At 48.1% G+C, this 19,298-nt stretch overlaps 2 protein-coding genes across 2 annotated transcripts in view; one reads left to right on the top strand and one right to left on the bottom strand.

Annotated features, from left to right (window-relative positions):
* Window positions 1-1,284: 1,284 nt before the first annotated feature.
* CFAP206 (cilia and flagella associated protein 206) lies at window positions 1,285-14,560 on the bottom strand. Its single transcript, XM_078599112.1, has 12 exons — window positions 12,916-14,560; window positions 11,257-11,340; window positions 10,591-10,681; window positions 9,912-10,100; window positions 8,701-8,859; window positions 8,287-8,501; window positions 7,458-7,577; window positions 5,938-6,136; window positions 5,330-5,470; window positions 4,604-4,797; window positions 4,180-4,323; window positions 1,285-3,255 (listed from the first exon to the last, which is right to left on the bottom strand). The coding sequence occupies exons 1-12, from the start codon at window positions 13,330-13,332 to the stop codon at window positions 3,022-3,024; spliced, it is 2,187 nt and encodes a 728-aa protein (XP_078455238.1). The 5' UTR covers window positions 13,333-14,560; the 3' UTR covers window positions 1,285-3,021.
* Window positions 14,157-19,298, top strand: part of LOC144721480 (estradiol 17-beta-dehydrogenase 11-like) — a 36,188-nt gene continuing 31,046 nt past the window's right edge. The window contains exon 1 of the mRNA XM_078599119.1: window positions 14,157-14,250. The gene's annotated coding sequence lies outside the window, so the exon portion shown is untranslated. The remainder of the gene's footprint in view (window positions 14,251-19,298) is intronic.

The raw sequence follows: 19,298 nt of genomic DNA, 5'->3' as shown, positions 1-19,298 counted from the left end.
GACAAAGGCGGTCGGGCGTGATGCTGGCCACCCACACTCTTCGTGTGCTGTTCCGGTTTTCATAGGTGCTCGCTAACAGCACTTGCCTTCTCATGGCGAGCCACCCAACAGTCTGTTAAGGCTATACGTGGGATCTTTGTTTTCGTGTTTGTAGGAGTTATTTTGATGTTGGGAGGGACACCCAAATCGCTCGAGAACTCAACTGCTGGTACCGCAGGAGTCACCGATCACCTCCGTGTGGGTTGTCAACTCCAATGCGAAGGAACCGGTCGACCGGGGCACTCAAGGCTCCGTGACGGCGCGCAGCCAACCCAGGGCGTGGCAGCGCGTGGCAGCGTTGTGCGGCGAAACTCAAGAGCTTCAGGGCTAGAGAGGTGACAAGTGACGGGAAATCGATGCTGACAACGTCAGCTTGTCACTGTTGTCTCTTTATTGCGTGGGTCGTCTCAGAGCGCTCTGGTTTCTTCCATTTGCAAAAACAACAATAAGAATACTTACTCTTTGATTCTTTCGGTACAGTCACGTAGGTAAAAATATAAAAAATAGATCACGACGTTTCGGTCGCAACAAGCGACCGTCTGTTGTTGCGATCGAAACGTCGTGATCTATTATTATTTCTACCTACGTGACTTTACCGAAAGAACCATCGAGTATGGATTCCTGTAGTCACGAAAGCTTAAAATCAACAATAAGAATTAATATCAACAGCCCGAATCGAGGAGCAAGGGGTGGAGTATGCGGAGCAGTATCGGTTAGCACACACTGTAACGAACTCAGCGACCTGAGTTTGATTCACAACCATCAATAACATCAGCTTGATTCCTAACCGTGGATAAAATCAGTGGCGAGTGATATCTGAGCCGGTGCTGTGCACCCCCTTCATCGCCATCACCAACCAGCAACTGAGCAGCACGCAGAAATCTAATCAAGCATCACTCATGCCCAATCTGTTGTGGGGAAGCCTTCATCCAGCAGTTGATTGACCAATGACTATAAAATGTTAATTAACTTACCCTGATCCAGGACCCTACTGAAAATAATTATTGAGAGTGAGTGGGGTTTTGTTGGACAGAGAAAAGGGCACTTGGTATAGGAGACAGAACCGTCAGTGGGTGCCATAACCTGTGGCTTGATTTATGGAGGAAGGACCACGTGCCTGAGATGGCCCTGACTGGAGAAGATGAACACAGTTGTAGAAACTTTTAACAGCGGAAGTCCCACAAACTGGAATGCGCAGCACAAATGGCAAAAAAATATATGGAAAATAACAAAACAATACTTAGCTTGTCAAGTAGTGCAATTTTTAATCGAGGATTTTTCTAAATTTTAAATCAAATAAAAAAACATGGCACACAAAGGTGCATCGGTAAAAATTACGTAAAATATTAACAGGGTGGTGGTTCGGTGGAGAACTCAGTAATTGTTGTGCCATAAACGATGCAGGCTGCTGGATGAGTGGCACACATGGAATCGCCAGAAGCCCCAGTTGAGTTTCATTTCAGCTGCGTCTGTCCAGGTTAGAGACCCAGAAAAGAATTCCACCTCCGGCACACTACATACATTATAAATATCTCGGTATGGCTGTGGATACTACGAGTTTGGGTACCGCTTACTCCAGTCAAACAGCGGCCCGGGCAACATTCTGTGAGAAATTAAGCCGTGGCTACAAGCATCACTCACCACGCAGTGGCTGGTAGCTACCTCATAAAAAAGCAGAACTCTTCAATATTTCTTAACTCAACAGGCTATCCTCAGTACGGGCAACAGGAAACTTGCCAGTTATGACAAATCTGCTTCTACTCTACCAGCATGTGTCTCTCTTTCAAGAGGAACTGCAGATTCGTTTTGCAGAATTGAAAGGCGATGTTTTGAGATGACGGTTTTACTTTTTCAATGTTTTAAATTACATTTTCCAATCGTTTCTATCATTTATTAAATTGCAAGGATATAAAGTCGTGCCCCACAGGCAGTACATCTCCTCCCAAATGCCTTAATAATGTGGCTTATCCCACGACACTGTCCAGCACATCATTATAATCCTCATTTAGCCAACGCAAAACGGGAAATAATTATCACCGTCTCAGTGGGTGGGGGAGCACGTGCCCAGTAGATTGTGTGGCTTTGCATAATAGCGTGTGTCCATATCACGCGGTGTAGCAGCAGCAGCAGCTGTAGCTGACAGCCAAATGGCTGTGAAGTGCTGCTGCTGATGCTGCAATACCGCACCAGGGTGTCGCACAGCCTGCGGCGGTGGCGGCAGTGGTCATGGCACGGCACAGCGAGTGCTTGAGAACAAAACAGCCTCTGCTGATTTGCCCACAGAGAAAAGCAAGCCTCTAAATCTAGAATAAAAATTGACATTAGGAACCTCTAGAGATTGTTATGGCAACTTGTTTTTTGTATTCATGAATAGAGACAGACCCTCTCCACATGAGTAGTGTGTGAACAGTGTGGCACTTGAGTGAGTATAAAGACTACAATTTTAAACCATTTCCACAGAAGTAGCAGGCTGGACAGGATGCTGTAGGAAATGTTTTCTGCCAATTTGTACAAAGCCTGAAGATGTGATCGCAGTTGGAGGTCCACTGCATATTTAAAAGAAAACGTAAAAATACGAGAAGAAACTTGAGCACGCTTCAGCACTGTGCTTCTGCGACCGAGGAAAACCTTGACCCTAACCCATGAACCAGCACTGTGAAGCACACACAAACGTCAGAAAACCTAGCGAGGCGCGGCAACAACAGCAATCTGTTCAGCCTATGCCCGAGCCACACACTTGTAGATCTGTAGGTTGCCATTTCACAAAGCCATCGACAAGGTAAAGTACAAACGGCATATATAATAAGATCAGCTGAGGAAAATTATTTTTCGTGCGGTGGCAATTCAACGCAAAAGGGCAAACAAGAATGACGACGCAACTTTAAAGGTGCCTTATAGCTACCAATAACCTTTGTTATCTATACGCCTAGCCCCTACGTGGCGTAGTTCCGGGTAGGCCCAGTGCGGCACGGCGTGGTCCCACTAAGGCTGCTCGGGGTAGCGCGTGAGGTCCACTTGCACAGCGCGCGTCGGCTGACCGGCGGGGCCGCCCCGAAGGCCGGCCAGGTAGACGCTGGGCCGCGGCACGTTGGTGGCACCCTCACGCTTGGTCTGCGTGCCCACCTCACGCGGGAGGTACACCTGAGTGGCGCCGTCCCGCCGCAGGTGGCTCAGGTCCGTCTGCGCCGAGTGCGTGGCCTTGCGCCGCAGATTGGCCTGCCGGGGAGGTGGAGACACTCATCACGGTTACACGACGCGTGGTGGCGCATGCCCGTGACCCGGCGATTTGGAGGCGCCGGGTCATGGATCCAACTCCTGGACGCGCTGGGCTGTGAGGTGGCTAGATGACGGTAGCACGATGAGTGGATTTGGAAACCCTCCGTGTTATCGCCTCTTACGTTTCTTACCCGCGTAAACAAATAAAATCAACCAATCAAAAAAATGTATCAAACTAAACTATTAAAATATTTTTTTATTTTACCAGGTAAGTCCCACTGAGCTTCATAGCTCTTTTTCAGGAGTGACCTGGCCACAAATGATAGCTCAATGAAGTGGCTTATCATGTGGAAATTTAGAGCAGTCAAATACTCTAAACGCATGTTGATAATAAATGTGGAGGGAAAAACCGGAGGACCCGGAGAAAATCCACACGATCACTGGGAGATAGACATGCAAACTCTAAGTATACAGGCGTCAGGGTCGGGATTGAACCCACGACCTCCTGCATACCAAACGAGGGAATTAACATCATGCCACCTCTGAGTATGCTCGCTTCCCCTCACATACCAAGCACTTCCTAATAAAAATGGATAAACATTCCAATGTAGGACTCTTCTGAAAGAGTAATAATTCCACCTCCGGCACACTCTCTGAGGCTTTATAAGTAGAATAAATCAGTTATTGTATTGGAAATAATAAAATGTACACAAATAATACGAGCAGTAACAACACTGTTTGAAGGTTATACTCGTGTAGTTTATTACAGAAGTGTTATTGCAATAACTCTACAACATTTCGGAAAGAAAACAATCTTCGGAAGCTGCATTTCTCCTGTGATGAATCACAAAGGCCTTTATCGCCAGTGCCCAAGCAAACCACGCACGGCCATGAGGCGATATTGATTGGTGTCACGCTGTGTACCAGTTTAATGGCCTTGCGCCGGAGCTCCCATTCGTTCCACTCGTACGACCTCACGATGCTGGACTCCAGGATGTGCGTGTCCGTCTGCGTTCCACTGTCGCACTTGGTGATGGGCGTCTCGGCGGGGCCGCCCTGCTCCCGTGTCTGCGCGACCACGACGCCACCACGCCGGGCCGCATCACCAACGCAAGTCACACTTTCTCGAGAAAACGCGACGGGCACCATTGCGGTTTCAAAACACGACACCCTCTACCCACTTGTAGTCCCGAGGGCAAAACGGCTGACGCGCACACACACGTGCATCTGGTTTTTCCATTTGCATATCGGAAAATATATATTCTGCTCATTATGCTTTCGTACTGTTTTATTTTTGACAGAACGTCAAAAAAAATGTGAGCCAGACCTTACGCCAGACGGTGTTTACCCGGGAGTAGGGCGTAATGACTGCGAACTGCTGGTGTAGTTCCAGCAGCTGAATGAGCTCTGCGGAGCGCCTGGCTGCCTCGGCCACCATGCCGACGAAGTGGTCCGGGTTGCTGGCGAAGGCGCACGCGGCCTGCTTGGAGGAGAAGGTGTAGAGCTTCTCCCTGTGCCTCAGAACCCCAATGTTTGTGTTGCCTGCAAGGTCACAGTATAAAAGACAAAGTACAAACATTCCCGAATAGCCTTAACAGACTGTTGGGGCAAGAGCTATTAGTGAGTAGCACTTATGAAGGTCGGCATGGCACACGAGGGGAATGGGTGGCCACGACCACGCCCGGCCGCCTTCATCTCCCGAGTGGCGATGTTTACACTTTGCAGCAGGTACTCATGTGAGGCTGAGTCGAGCTAGAAGAGGCCCAGGACTGGTTCAGATAATCGTCACTGGTGTTGGCCATAGGTGGGAATCAGACTCAAGTCGCCAGGTTTGTAGAGCAGCTCGCCACCGCTCCCCACAGCACGACACACACGTGCACGAGCACAGAGAAGGGTCCGGGATATCAGTGTTACATGTGTGTCTGCTCAGGCATGCTTACTGACTAAATAAACACACCGCCCACTGGACCTGTCAGTGTTAATATCAAAGACAAAATGTACATAAATGTGCACGAAAGGCACAAGCAAACAGCAAGTCCCTTGAGCCAGCACCAACAAAGTAGAGAGAGAGGACCTGGCAGAAGCAGTGTGTCTCTGGCAGCCAGCGTGTACGCGCAGAAGCCCCGATACTGGATGGGGAGGCGGTCCAGGTTTCGTGTGGTCTTGGGGAACAACCACTCCTGGCTCTTGAAATCGGCTGGGTTTACCTGGTCACCTGTTAATCAAATAAGTTCATACAATGTGTAAGCATATACTCTATATAAGGCATATTGTTTTAGTTATTTACTTCCACCAAAAAAATACAGAATGTAACCTATCATCGTATGCAGGCCACTGCTATTGTTTTACAAATGGACATCAATACCCTCGAGTGCAGAAAGACAGAATCAAACATTAATTGGAATTTTATTTCCCAGCTCCTCTGGCCAGCAGAGTAAATGATTTCCACTTAGTTTGCACAAAAGAAGAAAGTCACCTCAGCCATTTTATGCCACCACACGCTGGACCTGATGCAGCATCATTTATCGTTTGGCGGTTGAGTAGGTGGGACCACAACAGCATACGTCCCCGCTGGGGAACAGCAGCCGGCACAGTTACACTTCCCAGAAGGGCAGTTCAAACAAACGCACGTGCGATTCCGCCAAATTCAAACAACAGACTCGTCCAAGTTGAATGGCTCACCCGCGGCCTCCTGCAGCCTCTGAGCATCGCTCTTCTCAGCGATGCTGCCCACGAGCGGCACCAGCAGCGTCTCCGGGCACAGGCGGCCGTGGGGCTCCAGGAAGGGCGTCAGGTTGGTCATGACGTTGCTGAGGACGCTGAGCAGCACCATCTGGTCCTGGAAGCTGCACCAGACCCGCGCCACCGCCATGAAATGAGGCTGCACATTCCACACGATGCAGGGTGTGGGGGGGGAGGAGAGGGGTGGCGGCGGAGAGGCGGGAATGAGGGGGGCAATCTGCAACACGCAGCGTGGACAGCAGGGTTGATGTAGTCAAAATGATAATTGGCTGTGTATAAAATATGTATCAAATTCAGATTGGCTCACGTGATCATATTTGGGAGGATGGATATTTTGCATGCCCCCTCACACCAACATCTAATGACTGAGAGTGGACTATTTAGTTTTTGTTTTGTCTTCGTCATCGTCTAGTCGATGACAACCTGTGGATTTCTAGTGGAGGCTTAGTCTGTGGAGTCATTCTTTTAGTCTAGTCGAATAAAGCAGTGAAACATTTAGTCAAACACTCTTAGTTGTTACATGGGGCACCGCAGTGGCGACACGTTAACTACCTCGCCTAGTATACAGGTCGTGGGTTTGATCGCGACCCTGACGCCTGTACATGGGTTTGCGTGTTCTCCCCGTGGTCACGTGCATTTTTCTCTGGGTCCTCCGGTTTTTCCCTCGACATTTTGAAATATGCATTTAGAGTATTTGGCAACTGTAAATTTCCACATGATAAATCACTTTGTACAGCTATAATTTGTGGCCAGGTTGCATCTGAAAATAACTATATATATCAATGGGCCTTACCTGGTAAAACAAAAAAGTGTTAGTATGTTGGTGTGGGGGACGAGAAATGTCACCCCCATCCCCCTCCTAATATTATTATCTCAGCCAGTGAACTTGGTAATTATTTGTATACCGTAATCCCTTGCCAACCACAAAATTACACACTGTGAGATTTGAGTATACGCAGATGTACTTCTGTATACCTGATTACCAACTACTCTTTGGTTCTTTCGGTAAAGTCATGTAGAAATAAAATTAATTAAATAATAGAATATGACGTTTCGATTGCAACGCAAGCAGTCGCCATCAGGTAGAACTAAATTTGAGAGAGAGACAAAACACAGACCCTATTCTTCCCGTAAGTTTACCAACTGTGAATTTACCAACTGTGGGGGTTTTCAGGAACCTAAGCCTCGCGGTTAGCAAGGGATTACTGTATGCATATACCTCCTAAGTGAGTTGCCGTCTCCCGTAACATGAGTCATATTCTTTGGTCTTCGTTTAAACTCGTTAATTTCATCTCATTATAGTTGCACTTTGGCCTATGGTGAGTAGTCGCAGTCATCGTCACGCCGGGTGACTTTTTCCACTTGTAACCATGGTTCAGTAAAATAAAAGACTCCGTTGATGAAAACTTTCACGACCAATTTCTTTCGCAAACACGGCACCGAAGGCGTGCTGGACGTACGTAGACTTGCGTTGTGGGCACGGCCTGCTTGGCCTGGATGATGCCCTGAAGCGCGTCCATGTGAGATGCCAGCTGACTCTGCAGAGACTCCACCTCTCTGGCTGATGTGATCATGTCTCCCTGTCGGCAAAAACCCAGGGCAATGATGCAATTGACAGAAGGTGCAAAGGCAATGTTTCTCAGACCCCAGTCCTCGCGGCCGCACACGATGCAACTTTACGTGATCGCTAATATTTTCCATTCACTTGTTAAAGGGGGCCGCTACACGTTGCACACTTACGATGGCTGGTAATGACAGAATGGTGCACCGTGGGGTTTGTGAGGGCTGGAGATCGATAAAAGCAAACATTTAAGAAGCAATACCATTCATACAGCTGCGAAATTGATTATTTATCATATATTCGTAAGCAACATTTCACACCGAAATCAATCCAACATTTAAATAACATGATTAAAAGGTTATCATTATAAAATATGAAACACATGTTTGGCTGTCAATATTTTAACAAACAAAGGTTGATTAGAGAGCACCTATGAAGGCCAGAACGGCTCATGAGGGGGTGGTTCGCCAGCACCTCGCCCGGACGCCTTTGTCTCCCTCGTGGCAATGTTTTTACAAATCGCACTAGGTACTCAAATTGAGGCTGAGTCGACCTAGGGGAGGCCCAGAACCGGTTCAGATAATTGTCACTGGTGTTGGCCGTGATCGGGAATCGAACCTCGAGTGTCCGGGTTCATAGCGCAGCACGCTAACCGCTACACTGCCGCTCCCCACCACACCCCACAGCGTCACAAACACAGGCTCACGATACCCTCCCCCACTTCCTACCAACAATATCTTGAGGAAGCACTCGTGCTGCCGACAGTTGAACAACAGCTCTCTGAGGGTGTCGGGGAAGATGCCGGCCCGGACCAGCTGGTCGGCCGGATCGGAGCACTGCTCCAGGATCGCGGTGTAGCGGTGCGCCAGCTGCCGTGTGCTTCCCAGCTCCGCGTCGAGGTGCTTGGTGGCGGCCGGGATGGCCTCGTTGAGGATAGCCGGCACTAGTTGTGACGAGGCGTACATCGTACAAATGCGCTGTTCACTCTGTGTTCTATTTGACCCACTCAAAGGCACGTGTGCAACACAGTTAAGGAATCTCTGTTCCAAATTAACGCGAACCACGTGAGACTATCAACAACATGATTACGTTGTCGTCGGAAGTGAGGGAAACAGGGTTTGGTAATAGTTCACAGAACTCACAGTCATCGATGCCCTCCCCTCCCTTGCCACATTTCTTGTTGAATAGGCGGATGCCCGTGGTGATGAGGGAGAGCTCCGTCAGCTGCTGTTCCTTTTCTTTTTTTGTCATGGCCAGGAAGGTGCCCAGGTCCGTCTGTGGAAAAACGCTCTGCAGCGCCGCTGCACAGCACACAACGGCACCCGTCATTATTGAAATATGGCTGCTCTTTGCTTATTCAAGCTCTTGTCTGTTTTTGTGCTAAGGCTCCAAAATGTTGCTCACAGCAGGGTAAGATAAATAGCGGGTCGTTGACATCTGGCCTCATGCATTCCAGATGTCACACGTGAAAAAGTAAACTTTGGCCTTTGCAGTATGAAAATGGGCAACATCTCTGGCTGGACCATCATCAAAGAAGTGAGACCAATTGTTGGAACAAATGAAATACTTCAGTCACGAATGAATGATGTCACGAATGAATGATGCCACAATCATTCTTCTATCTTATTGGTTCTTTCGGTAAAGTCACGTAGAAGGGAAGTAATAAAATAATAAAAATATGTTTTATTTTTATTATTTTATTACTTCCCTTCTACGTGACTTTACCGAAAGAACCAAGAAGATGAATCCCTGCAGTCACGAAAGCTTTACATCGAAATCATTCTTCTATTCAAGGAGTAGCCCTTGCATAAGACGCATTGTCATGCGTCGCAATGGGTGTATGCCATCTGCTGGTCACATAAAGGATAACGAGTGACTAATTTGCCACGGATCACACAAATATAATATAAAAAAATATATAAACAGAAGCATGGAAAATATAGAGGCCAAGGCACCATCGACCACATACATACAATGTATCAGATTCTGGACACCACTAATGAATGTCAAACACGATTTTGCTTGGTCAAAGAAGGGAACGCGTCTGAGACAGCATCTATCGTGGAGATGGAGCAAGTAAATCAGCTAGTGTATGAGAACTATATGGATGTTATGCATCGTTAGACCATAACGAACGGAAATAGCTTGGGGAGGCCATCATCTTGCAGTGGATAGATCATGGCTGCTGATGATAATGATGACAATGACAACCTCCAGCAATTTCGGATGTAGGTGAATTTAACAGTCACGGTTTCAATGGTGCACTTTGAAAACAAAGTGGTGAGTGAGAATCCAGCCACAGCGCCCAGTTCCAACGCACAGAAACCAGAGCGCAGTGAAGTGCATCCCTTACCGGTGGCCTCACGGACGACGGCGATGTGCGTGGGAGATCCGAGGCCCGAGGAGAGCAGTACGTAGCTCACCACCTTGCGGTAGAGGGCCTCCAACTCCTCCCGCGAGCGTGCCCGGCTGTCCGTGATCTCACGCTGGATGGGCGCCAGCCTGGTCTCCAGGACGCGCCGGTGCTCCTCAAGGAACTCAGCTGCGCACAAGAGACCAACCGTGCCTCGATTTACCTACGCTTGTTATATTTAAAAAATAACAATCCCCACAGCACCGATTCACCACTCTCTGGTCTCCTTTAATCCTCTGCCCAATGGCAGCAAGTCCCTGGCTAAAACTCCCTCCATCACTGCCGCCCCCCCACCCACCCCCTTCCTTAAGGACGGCAAGCAGCATCTTTCGTTTCCTGCCTCTTGTCCTCCTTCCCCATATCCTGACTTCCAAAGCCTCCTCCATCCAGCTATGCCATCCCACATATTTGGCATCAACGCTCATTATGGCAATCACTGGAACTAGCTTTTGCTAGAGAGTTTTCGTTAGTATACAAAAGCGCAAAAAATGTTTAGTGCGGAATCGCAGACACATAAATAATGTGACGTGGATGTTCTTTTCTGGATGGCCAGTATGTAATGGAATATTTTAAAAAGCAGAATTATGACAGCGAATTACTTTCCTGTGGTGTAACTCACCTCGGGTTGTGTAGTTCATGTCAAAATACACCTGCATTTTAATGGTTTCCAGCGAAGGGCGGCTATTGTCCAGCAATCGGTCCTCGCATAGCTATATATTTATGTTGGCAGAAGATAAACAGGGCACAGGAATAGCATAAACAATGATTTTACCGACGGGGGTCTCTGACTCATCTTTCATCATTCTAACCACGTTAGGCCATACAACGTACATGTCCGTCCCATCTATATTTAGCATTATTTACACAGCTAACAAGCTGACCATTTTCCTTGACTGCAGTAATTGGTCATTTCTTTTTCTTTTTAAAAAAATATTTGAAAATGTTTGTCCAAAGTACACAGGCAACAGTGAAACCTGCCCACGCATGCGCATAAATGCAATCACACTTAACAATGACTTAACAACTATACAATGTGTCCTCATCCAATGTCTGTCAACTCCCCGCAGGGCCCTTCAACATTGGCCTCGGTTAAAACCATGTCACCTTCACGCCACTAATTATGCTTGCTTGGCTGGTGCTTCTCAAAGCCCCTTGGCATTGTCATCGCTTATAATAATCGAATTACACCTCCGCCCGCGACACTGGGCGGCCGGCCGCGATCTTCTCTCCACACCTGCTCACATTCAAGCCACGCGTCTCACAGTGGAGCCAGACCCCACTCTACCTTGATGAGTTTCTGCACGTCCTCCTTGGTCAACGTACGGTCCACGTTGAAGCCATTGCGGGGGTCAAGAACCACGGCCTTCACCTACAGACAGCACAACCAATCAGCTCCGTTGCGCAATGTCTCCTCACAACCTGCTTTCACGACTAAGGTGACAAAGCAGTGGCGTAGCGTAATTGGCGTGGGCTCTGCCGCATGGAATGAAATGGGCCCCTCTGTCCAAGTTTTTACGGCCTCTTTCTAGCCCGGAGCCTGCGTCTCTGTGATACTGTGGGCCACTGTACCGGTGTACCGCCTGCACACTCGACATCTACGCCACTGCAAGAGGTCCCCTTTATTAGCGACCAAGCAAGATGTTAGCGGTCAGTCTCTGCAGCATCTATCACAAGGGCACGATAGCGAAGTGTAATGGTGCCAGTGGCATGGGCCGTGATGACCTTTTGACCTTGGACTAATGTAAATATCAACAATGCTATTGCCGTGTATACGGAATTATGCACTTGTCCCCTGTGCAAGATGAAAACAATTGATCAGATGACGAGTTCTGCACGGCATACAGCATCTCCATTAAACCACGGCATGGCGCTGCGGTAACGCCAAAGCAGTGTTACTGTACCACGTTTCCATTTGAGTCGAGGCTTTTACAATTATCGGTTGTTTATACTGTTCGTGGTGGAAAGTCCACGTATCCGTGGCTGGGACAAGACTTTCCACAGAACAAGTGACATTGAATGTCGACTTCTCTGCACCAATTGGCGCGGCCTCCACCGGGCCGTGATCGTTTGATCCACCCGACAGTCACGATTTGCGTGTACGCACTGTGCACTGTGAACCGTGCACGTGACAGTTGTACACACTAACACGTGCACACCCACAAGGACTCGTGTAACAGTGTTACACAGGGAGTCGTGCCCACACGTGCACACGATGACACGTGCACACGATGACACGTGCACACGATGACACGTGCACACGATGACACGTGCACACGATGACACGTGCACACGATGACACGTGCACACGATGACACGTGCACACGATGACACGTGCACACGATGACACGTACACACACGTGTACACGATGACACGTGTGTGTACACACACAGGGAGTCGTGTACACACACAGGGAGTCGTGTACACACACATACGTGTAAACAATGGCACGTGTACTAATAGGGGTTTTCCCCTTTTTCTGGCAATAAAACTGACACCTTTTGCAAGGAATCATGCTTACAAAGGTTTCAGTTTTGTTGCCAGAAAAAAGGGGAAAACCCCTATTAGTATATTTTGGTACTGGCAAAGGAGGTCCCATGAAATGACACGTGTGTACACACACAGGGAGTCGTGTACACACACACGTGTAAACAATGACACGTGTGTACACACACAGGGAGTCGTGTACACACACACACACGTGTAAACAATGACACGTGTGTACACACACAGGGAGCCGTGTACACACACAGGGAGTCGTGTACACACACACACGTGTAAACAATGACACGTGTGTACACACACAGGGAGCCGTGTACACACACACACGTGTAAACAATGACACGTGTGTACACACACAGGGAGTCGTGTACACACAAACACACACACGTGTAGACAATGACACGTGTGTGTACACACACAGGGAGTCGTGTACGCGCCCCGCACCATAAACGCCACGAGGGTCTCCGACGCCAAGCATCCCCGCGCCGCGCTCGCTTGGCCGATTTCGCGGATGATGTTCTTAATGACGCCCTCCGCCTGCGCTCGCGACATCCTCGCTGCGTGACTGTGATCGGTAGTTGTCTTCTGAAGAGTTTGCGTTTCGTCGTCGTCGTTGTCGTTGTTGTTCTGCTCCTTCACTGCGGGGCGATTTAACTCTCCTGAGCGACTCTCGGGCTTCTCCTTCGCGCAGGCCTCAGAGACGCGTCTCCACGGCAACCCTCGGGCCCCGCCACGCCGCCACACCATTGGTCCTTTCGGGGCACGTGACCCGCGCAACCGCCAATGAGGCGGCGATCCGCTCTTTTTAAAAATAAATATGAAGCTCTTCAAATGTGAATTTATAAATTGTTCAGGAAACATTATTTATTAATCTTCATTATCAGGCCGAACTCTTGTCCGCTACATCTTTCTGGAATCTGTATAGATCATGAGCCTTAATACAACAACGAACACACGTAAATGACGTAATGCACCTGGGGGGGGGTGAGATTTTTGTGACGATCTGTGACGAGGTGTGGGGGGGTGAGAAATGTGACGTCACATCAAAATGCGCAACTTTAAATGAATATAGAATTACATTTTGATTTAAAGCTTTCGTGACTGCAGGGATTCATATTCCTGGTTCTTTCGGTAAAGTCAACGCAAGCAATCATTTCTTACTGCGGATTTCCCACCTGATGATGATTGCTTGTGTTGCAGTCGAAACGTCGTGATATTTTTTATTGTTTTATCTTTTTATTATTTTATTATTTCCCTTCTATGTGACTTTACCGAAAGAACCAAGAATATAAATATAGAATTGTTAACAACACTCTCCCCATGGTCTTCCGGTTTTCCCCTCCACATTTAGAATCAGCATCACACGTTTAGAGTGTTTAGCTGCTGCTATACATTTCCACCTGATAAGCCACTCTGTCGAGCTATCATTTGTGGCCAGATCACTTCTGATAAAGAGCTATACAGCTCAACATCAGAGTGCAACGCCACATTAAATACGCACTACAATGACAACAATAGTTTTAAACGATTGGAAGCGTGTTTTATTTTCAAAATGGAAATATGGTTTTGGGGAGGGGACAGAGCTTTGTGACGCCGTGTGACGAGGGGGGGGGGAATCGTCCAAAATCGTGTGACGTCATTTATGGCCAGCCCCTTAGAGTAGTGGTTGTTCTAACCTGGGGTTGGTCACGCGCCCCCAGGGGGTTGGTCACGCGCCACGCATCCCCTGGGGTGCTTGATGAAGGAATAATCATCGAATCACAAATTCAACACGGGCACGTAAGTACAACCACTTTGTTTCATCAAACCTACGCATTTATTAACATAATACATTTATATTTTTACGATTGAGAACCAAAGGGGTGCACATTTGCATTAACGGTTAAGAGCCACTGCCTTAGGGAGAGTGATTCGCGTGTGCCGCGTGAGTGAAGTTGTGCAAAACCCGGAGAGTGTCACGTCGTCGTCGTCGTTGTTGTTGTGCGCGTCCCAGCGAGACAGCAAACGTCGTCTCGCCACAGTTCAGTCGTCGCTGTGGACTTCGCTCAACACGCCCCCCACATCAGCTGGTCGGCGGCTGTCAGCAGAAGCCATCCTGTCGCAACATGCGTTCGGAGCAGTGGAGGTGCGGGATGCCCTTTCAGAGAAGCAACGGCGTGCAAGGCTGCAGTCGAGTTTATAAACCGCTAGGTTTAGATTATTTAGAATAGTTTGCTGATATAAATGTCAAAATGACCAGCCGCTATGTTGAGATATCATTTGTGACCAGGTCGCTTTTGAAAAAAAGGTTGATACCTCAGTGGGCTTTTTCTGGTAAGATGGGGATGTTTAGTTGTATTTGTTTGTGTGATTTGTTTTCTTTCCCTGTACTTTGTACTCCGGTCATGTGTTTGTATTGTTTGTTGATGTGACATCTGTGCTATTTGTGAAAAAGAGCTTCATAGCTCATCGGATTCCTCCAGGATAAATACACATCCCGAAAAACATATTCTGAGGTCACCCTGTGCGACGTGGACCCTGTACTTCAGCCCGGCTGTGGCAAGTTGTCCATTTATGCTGTTAATGTTTTATTTACGTTACGTGGTCGTGTGATTTTGCGCGCAACGCGAGTGTGTTTTTATTTGATTTGTTACACGTGCGGTCCCGTTTAGTCAGTTGCCCGGCTATTTTACAAGGGGGATCCGTGGTACGTGAGCACAGCAGCGACAAACGCAGAAGTGAGAGTGCCTGTGTGTAATTTGTTCGAGTGTCACAGATGATAGGCACTTTCATGTGTCCTCAGAGCGGTAACATCGTCCAAGAAGTGCCTCCCATTGCCCCCCCCCTCGCTTGCGTTGAGGGAGCAGGGTCGTTTTTGACCGACACTCGACTTAGGATGATAGCAGTGATCATGCATGTCTAGATGGTGAAGATGATGATGACGATGATCATGCATGTCTAGATGGTGAAGATGATGATGACGGTGATCATGCATGTCTAGATGGTGAAGATGATGATGACGGTGATCATGCATGTCTAGATGGTGAAGATGATGATGACGATGATCATGCATGTCTAGATGATGAAGATGATGATGACGGTGATCATGCATGTCTAGATGGTGAAGATGATGATGACGGTGATCATGCATGTCTAGATGGTGAAGATGATGATGACGGTGATCATGCATGTCTAGATGGTGAAGATGATGATGACGGTGATCATGCATGTCTAGATGGTGAAGATGATGATGACGGTGATCATGCATGTCTAGATGGTGAAGATGATGATGACGGTGATCATGCATGTCTAGATGGTGAAGATGATGATGACGGTGATCATGCATGTCTAGATGGTGAAGATGATGATGACGGTGATCATGCATGTCTAGATGGTGAAGATGATGATGACGGTGATAATGATGCATCGTCTGGATAAGGGAGCATCTTGGAGCCGGGGTTGCCTGGAGGAATTGGGAGAGCTCAGAGATCGAGCTGTCTTTAAAGAGACACCCGTAATATGAACGGGCTGTCACCTGGTTAATAATAGATGATCGATGTTCTGGATGATTATAACCATGCAGCAATATTATAGTGCCCTCGCCAAATGCACTGTGAATGTCATTTGATATGGTCGGTGCCTTGTGTTTCTTGAGCGGAGGGGGGGGGGTGTTTTAGAGGCATGGTGTTTCAACCTAGCGGGCCCATTATGTTTATGTGAGACGTGGTGGTCTACTACGTGCTTGGCAAGTGTCTCATCACTCTCCCTAGGCCCTCTCTTCCCCCAGCATTTGCATATGGCTCCATGCAGTGTTGAGACGGCTCAGTGGACTATGATGATGAATTATTCATCAAATATTAATGAGACCAGACGCAATCTCATCCCTGCCGCTCCATATGGGATGACCGCATCATCATGAAAGCACCGGGTAAATCTGGTTCGTACTCGTGTGGGAGACTGCCTGTAAATACTCGGTGTTGTCGGCTTGGGCTTATGAGGTGACCAGGAGAAGGCCGTAGAGCAATCTGTCTATGCAGAGCCTTGAGTATTTCCCTGTCTCTTGAGACTCGGTGAGGCTTGGCCGGGTAAATAGTTGACAGCGGTCCTCAACTGCCGAATAACCCGGTTATGCGCCTATCAACCGATGGCCCACATAAAATCCAATTGGCGGATAATCGGATCTTCTTTGTATTGTTACCACATTAGATGAAGAGAGTGACAGTTTTCTATCCCGCTTAATGCGATTTGTTTTGACTGACCACTGCTGACAATTGGCTAATCGACGGGACTCCCACTCTCTCAAAACCCCCCATCTAGCGTCTTCCAGAGTTGGCCAGTGTGTGAACAATTCAGTTTACAAAAAACAACGGCAACAACCATTGTTTAAAGCCATTTGTCAACCGCCTGCTGGATGAAGACCTCCCTGCAACGTGTCAGCATTCATGGCCGTTGATTACCATACTTCACCACGCTGATCAGTGCGGGTTGGTGAAGGGACACGTGGGGAAGATGTGTCGTGTAGGCAGGTCTTAATAACGACGTAAATATTACAATCAATGATTCTCGCAATCTCTTGATCTAGATCTCAATAGCAGGATACAGACGCAGAATCTAGTTACATTACATATGCTGTACAGCACCAATAAAAAAGCAACTCCAGAACCCAAGACTTTTAATCTAAATAATGTAATTACGTCACAATATAAACGAGTATTTCAGAATAACATTCAGCTTGTTACAAAGCGCACGATTTACAAAAGAGAAAAACAACAAAGGGCCCGCTCACCCGACGTGAGTGCACCGACATCTACCAAGCCCGGCAATGTCTTCTGCTCCTTCCCGCTCTGTACAATTTCACATTCATAGCGCAAGCACGTGATGTCTGAGTGGTTCACGGTTCACTTTCTCTCTCTCTCTGGGTCGCATGATGAGGATCACAACCACCCAATGAGGCTGCAGTTGTTCCGCGTGGGAACCCGCCTGTGCTGATGGACGGCGGCCGTCACGCGTCTTCTCCAGCTCGCAGTTTGCCTCTCAAGTGTTGCCCTCCGGTATCAAGCACGGAGACGCCTTGGTCACACTCGGCTAAACATCATTGCGCCCTTCACAGTGACCCGCCGGGGCCCCCTTACACTGGACTTGCAGGTCCCGAATGAAATGAACCTCCTATGAATCGTACAGAGGTGCGTGGACGTTAGTAAGGCATGCTCCTTAGTAGGCACGCAAACGGCGATGCTACAATTCAGCACTACTCAATGGACATATCTCATAAGCGACCTGACCGCACATTAAGCTCAACGAAATGTATTATCACGTGGAAATGTATCGCAGCCAAATACTCTAAACGCATTTTGATTCTAAATGTGGAGAGAAAACATGGAGGACCCGGAGATAAATTCACGCGACCACGGGGAGAGAGACACGCAAACTCCAAAAATACAGCAGGCGTCAGGGTCAGGATCAGGATCGAACCCACGAACTCCTACATACCAGGCGAGGCAGTTAACACCTCGCCGCCGCGGCGCCCCAGCTCTTAAGAGCCCGGAGCTGTGCACGATTCGCAGCTCAGTCAGGCCCAAGCGTGGTTCATGATCGCACACGCCTAATGAAGGGAGCGTCCAGCTCGCAGCGTGCGTAGCAGCACACCGTTAAACAGAGTTGTACAACCAGTTGTATAAACTTGTCTTGCATAGAGAAAAGTGTTGTTATGAGCAGTCCTGCTCGGGAGCTATGCATGATGCAGTAGCTCGGCAAAGCCGTATTTTATGACCAGCATTTCTGATGTAAAGTCGTGTTTTAGGGTGTACGTGCACGGACCTTGCCTGATGCAAACGCTATATTACGTGCTCTAAGTTGAAGCTTAAATAGGCTTTCGCGACCCCAACCGCCAAGACTCTTAAATAAGTCATGTGTCCTTAAATCTACCCCTGGTCCCAAAAAGTAGCCATCGTGGTTTTAAGCTAAACTATTAAACTAAAAGATGTTTGTATGTTACCAGGTAAGACCTACCGAGCTGTATAGCTCGTTATCAGAAGGGATTTGGCCACAAATGATAGCTCGACGAAGTGGCTCGTTAGGTGGAAATGTAGAGCAGCAGCCAAACACTCTAAACGTGCGATGCTGATTCTAAATGTGGAGGGGAAAACTGGAAGACCACAGGGAGAGAGACACCGCACACTCCAAATATGCAGCAGGCATCAGGGTCGGGATCGAACCCAGGACCTCCTGCATACCAGGCGACGTAGTTAACATCTCGCCACCGTGGTGCTGCTCTGATCATTTAGAGTAGTGAATAGCAGATGCCACCAGACCCAAAGGTCAGTCCCTATTCCACCACTCTCATCGTGTGGAAGTGGTGTTGTTATCTCTCCCCTCTTCATCATCTTGCTACGGCTCTTTGACGATTCGCATGCATGACTGAAAAGTATCATCGCCACCAAGTGTCGTCTCTACATTCTCCAGAACGTGGGTTATTAATCCTCTTGTGACTTCATGGAGCTCTTCGAGACTGTAATACGTGGTGAAAAATAAGTCGCCACCAAGTCTATGGCGGCTTCCTTCTGTTGTGAATACACACGAGGTTATACAAAAGTGATGATTCTAAAAGTGAATCTTAACATATAGGCATATACAGTACTTGCAATGTTCTGATGAGCAACCATTGAATTCGTACATTTCTGGAAAAACCACAAAGCAAATGTGTCCAAGGCCGCTGCCGATATCACTCGCCACTGATGTTACCCACGCCCAGGAATGTAACTCAGTTCTTTTTCTTTTTTTGGGTACTAGCTTTACTACCCGGCTTCGCCCGGGACTTGGATTCACCACGCCCGGCCGCCTTTGTCTTC

The sequence above is a fragment of the Lampetra planeri genome, chromosome 12 (genome assembly GCF_965212315.1).
Source record: "Lampetra planeri chromosome 12, kcLamPlan1.2.h2, whole genome shotgun sequence".
NCBI classification, from domain to species: domain Eukaryota; kingdom Metazoa; phylum Chordata; class Hyperoartia; order Petromyzontiformes; family Petromyzontidae; genus Lampetra; species Lampetra planeri.
Note: the sequence above shows the minus strand (reverse complement) of the source record. Positions and strands in the feature narration are given on the sequence as shown.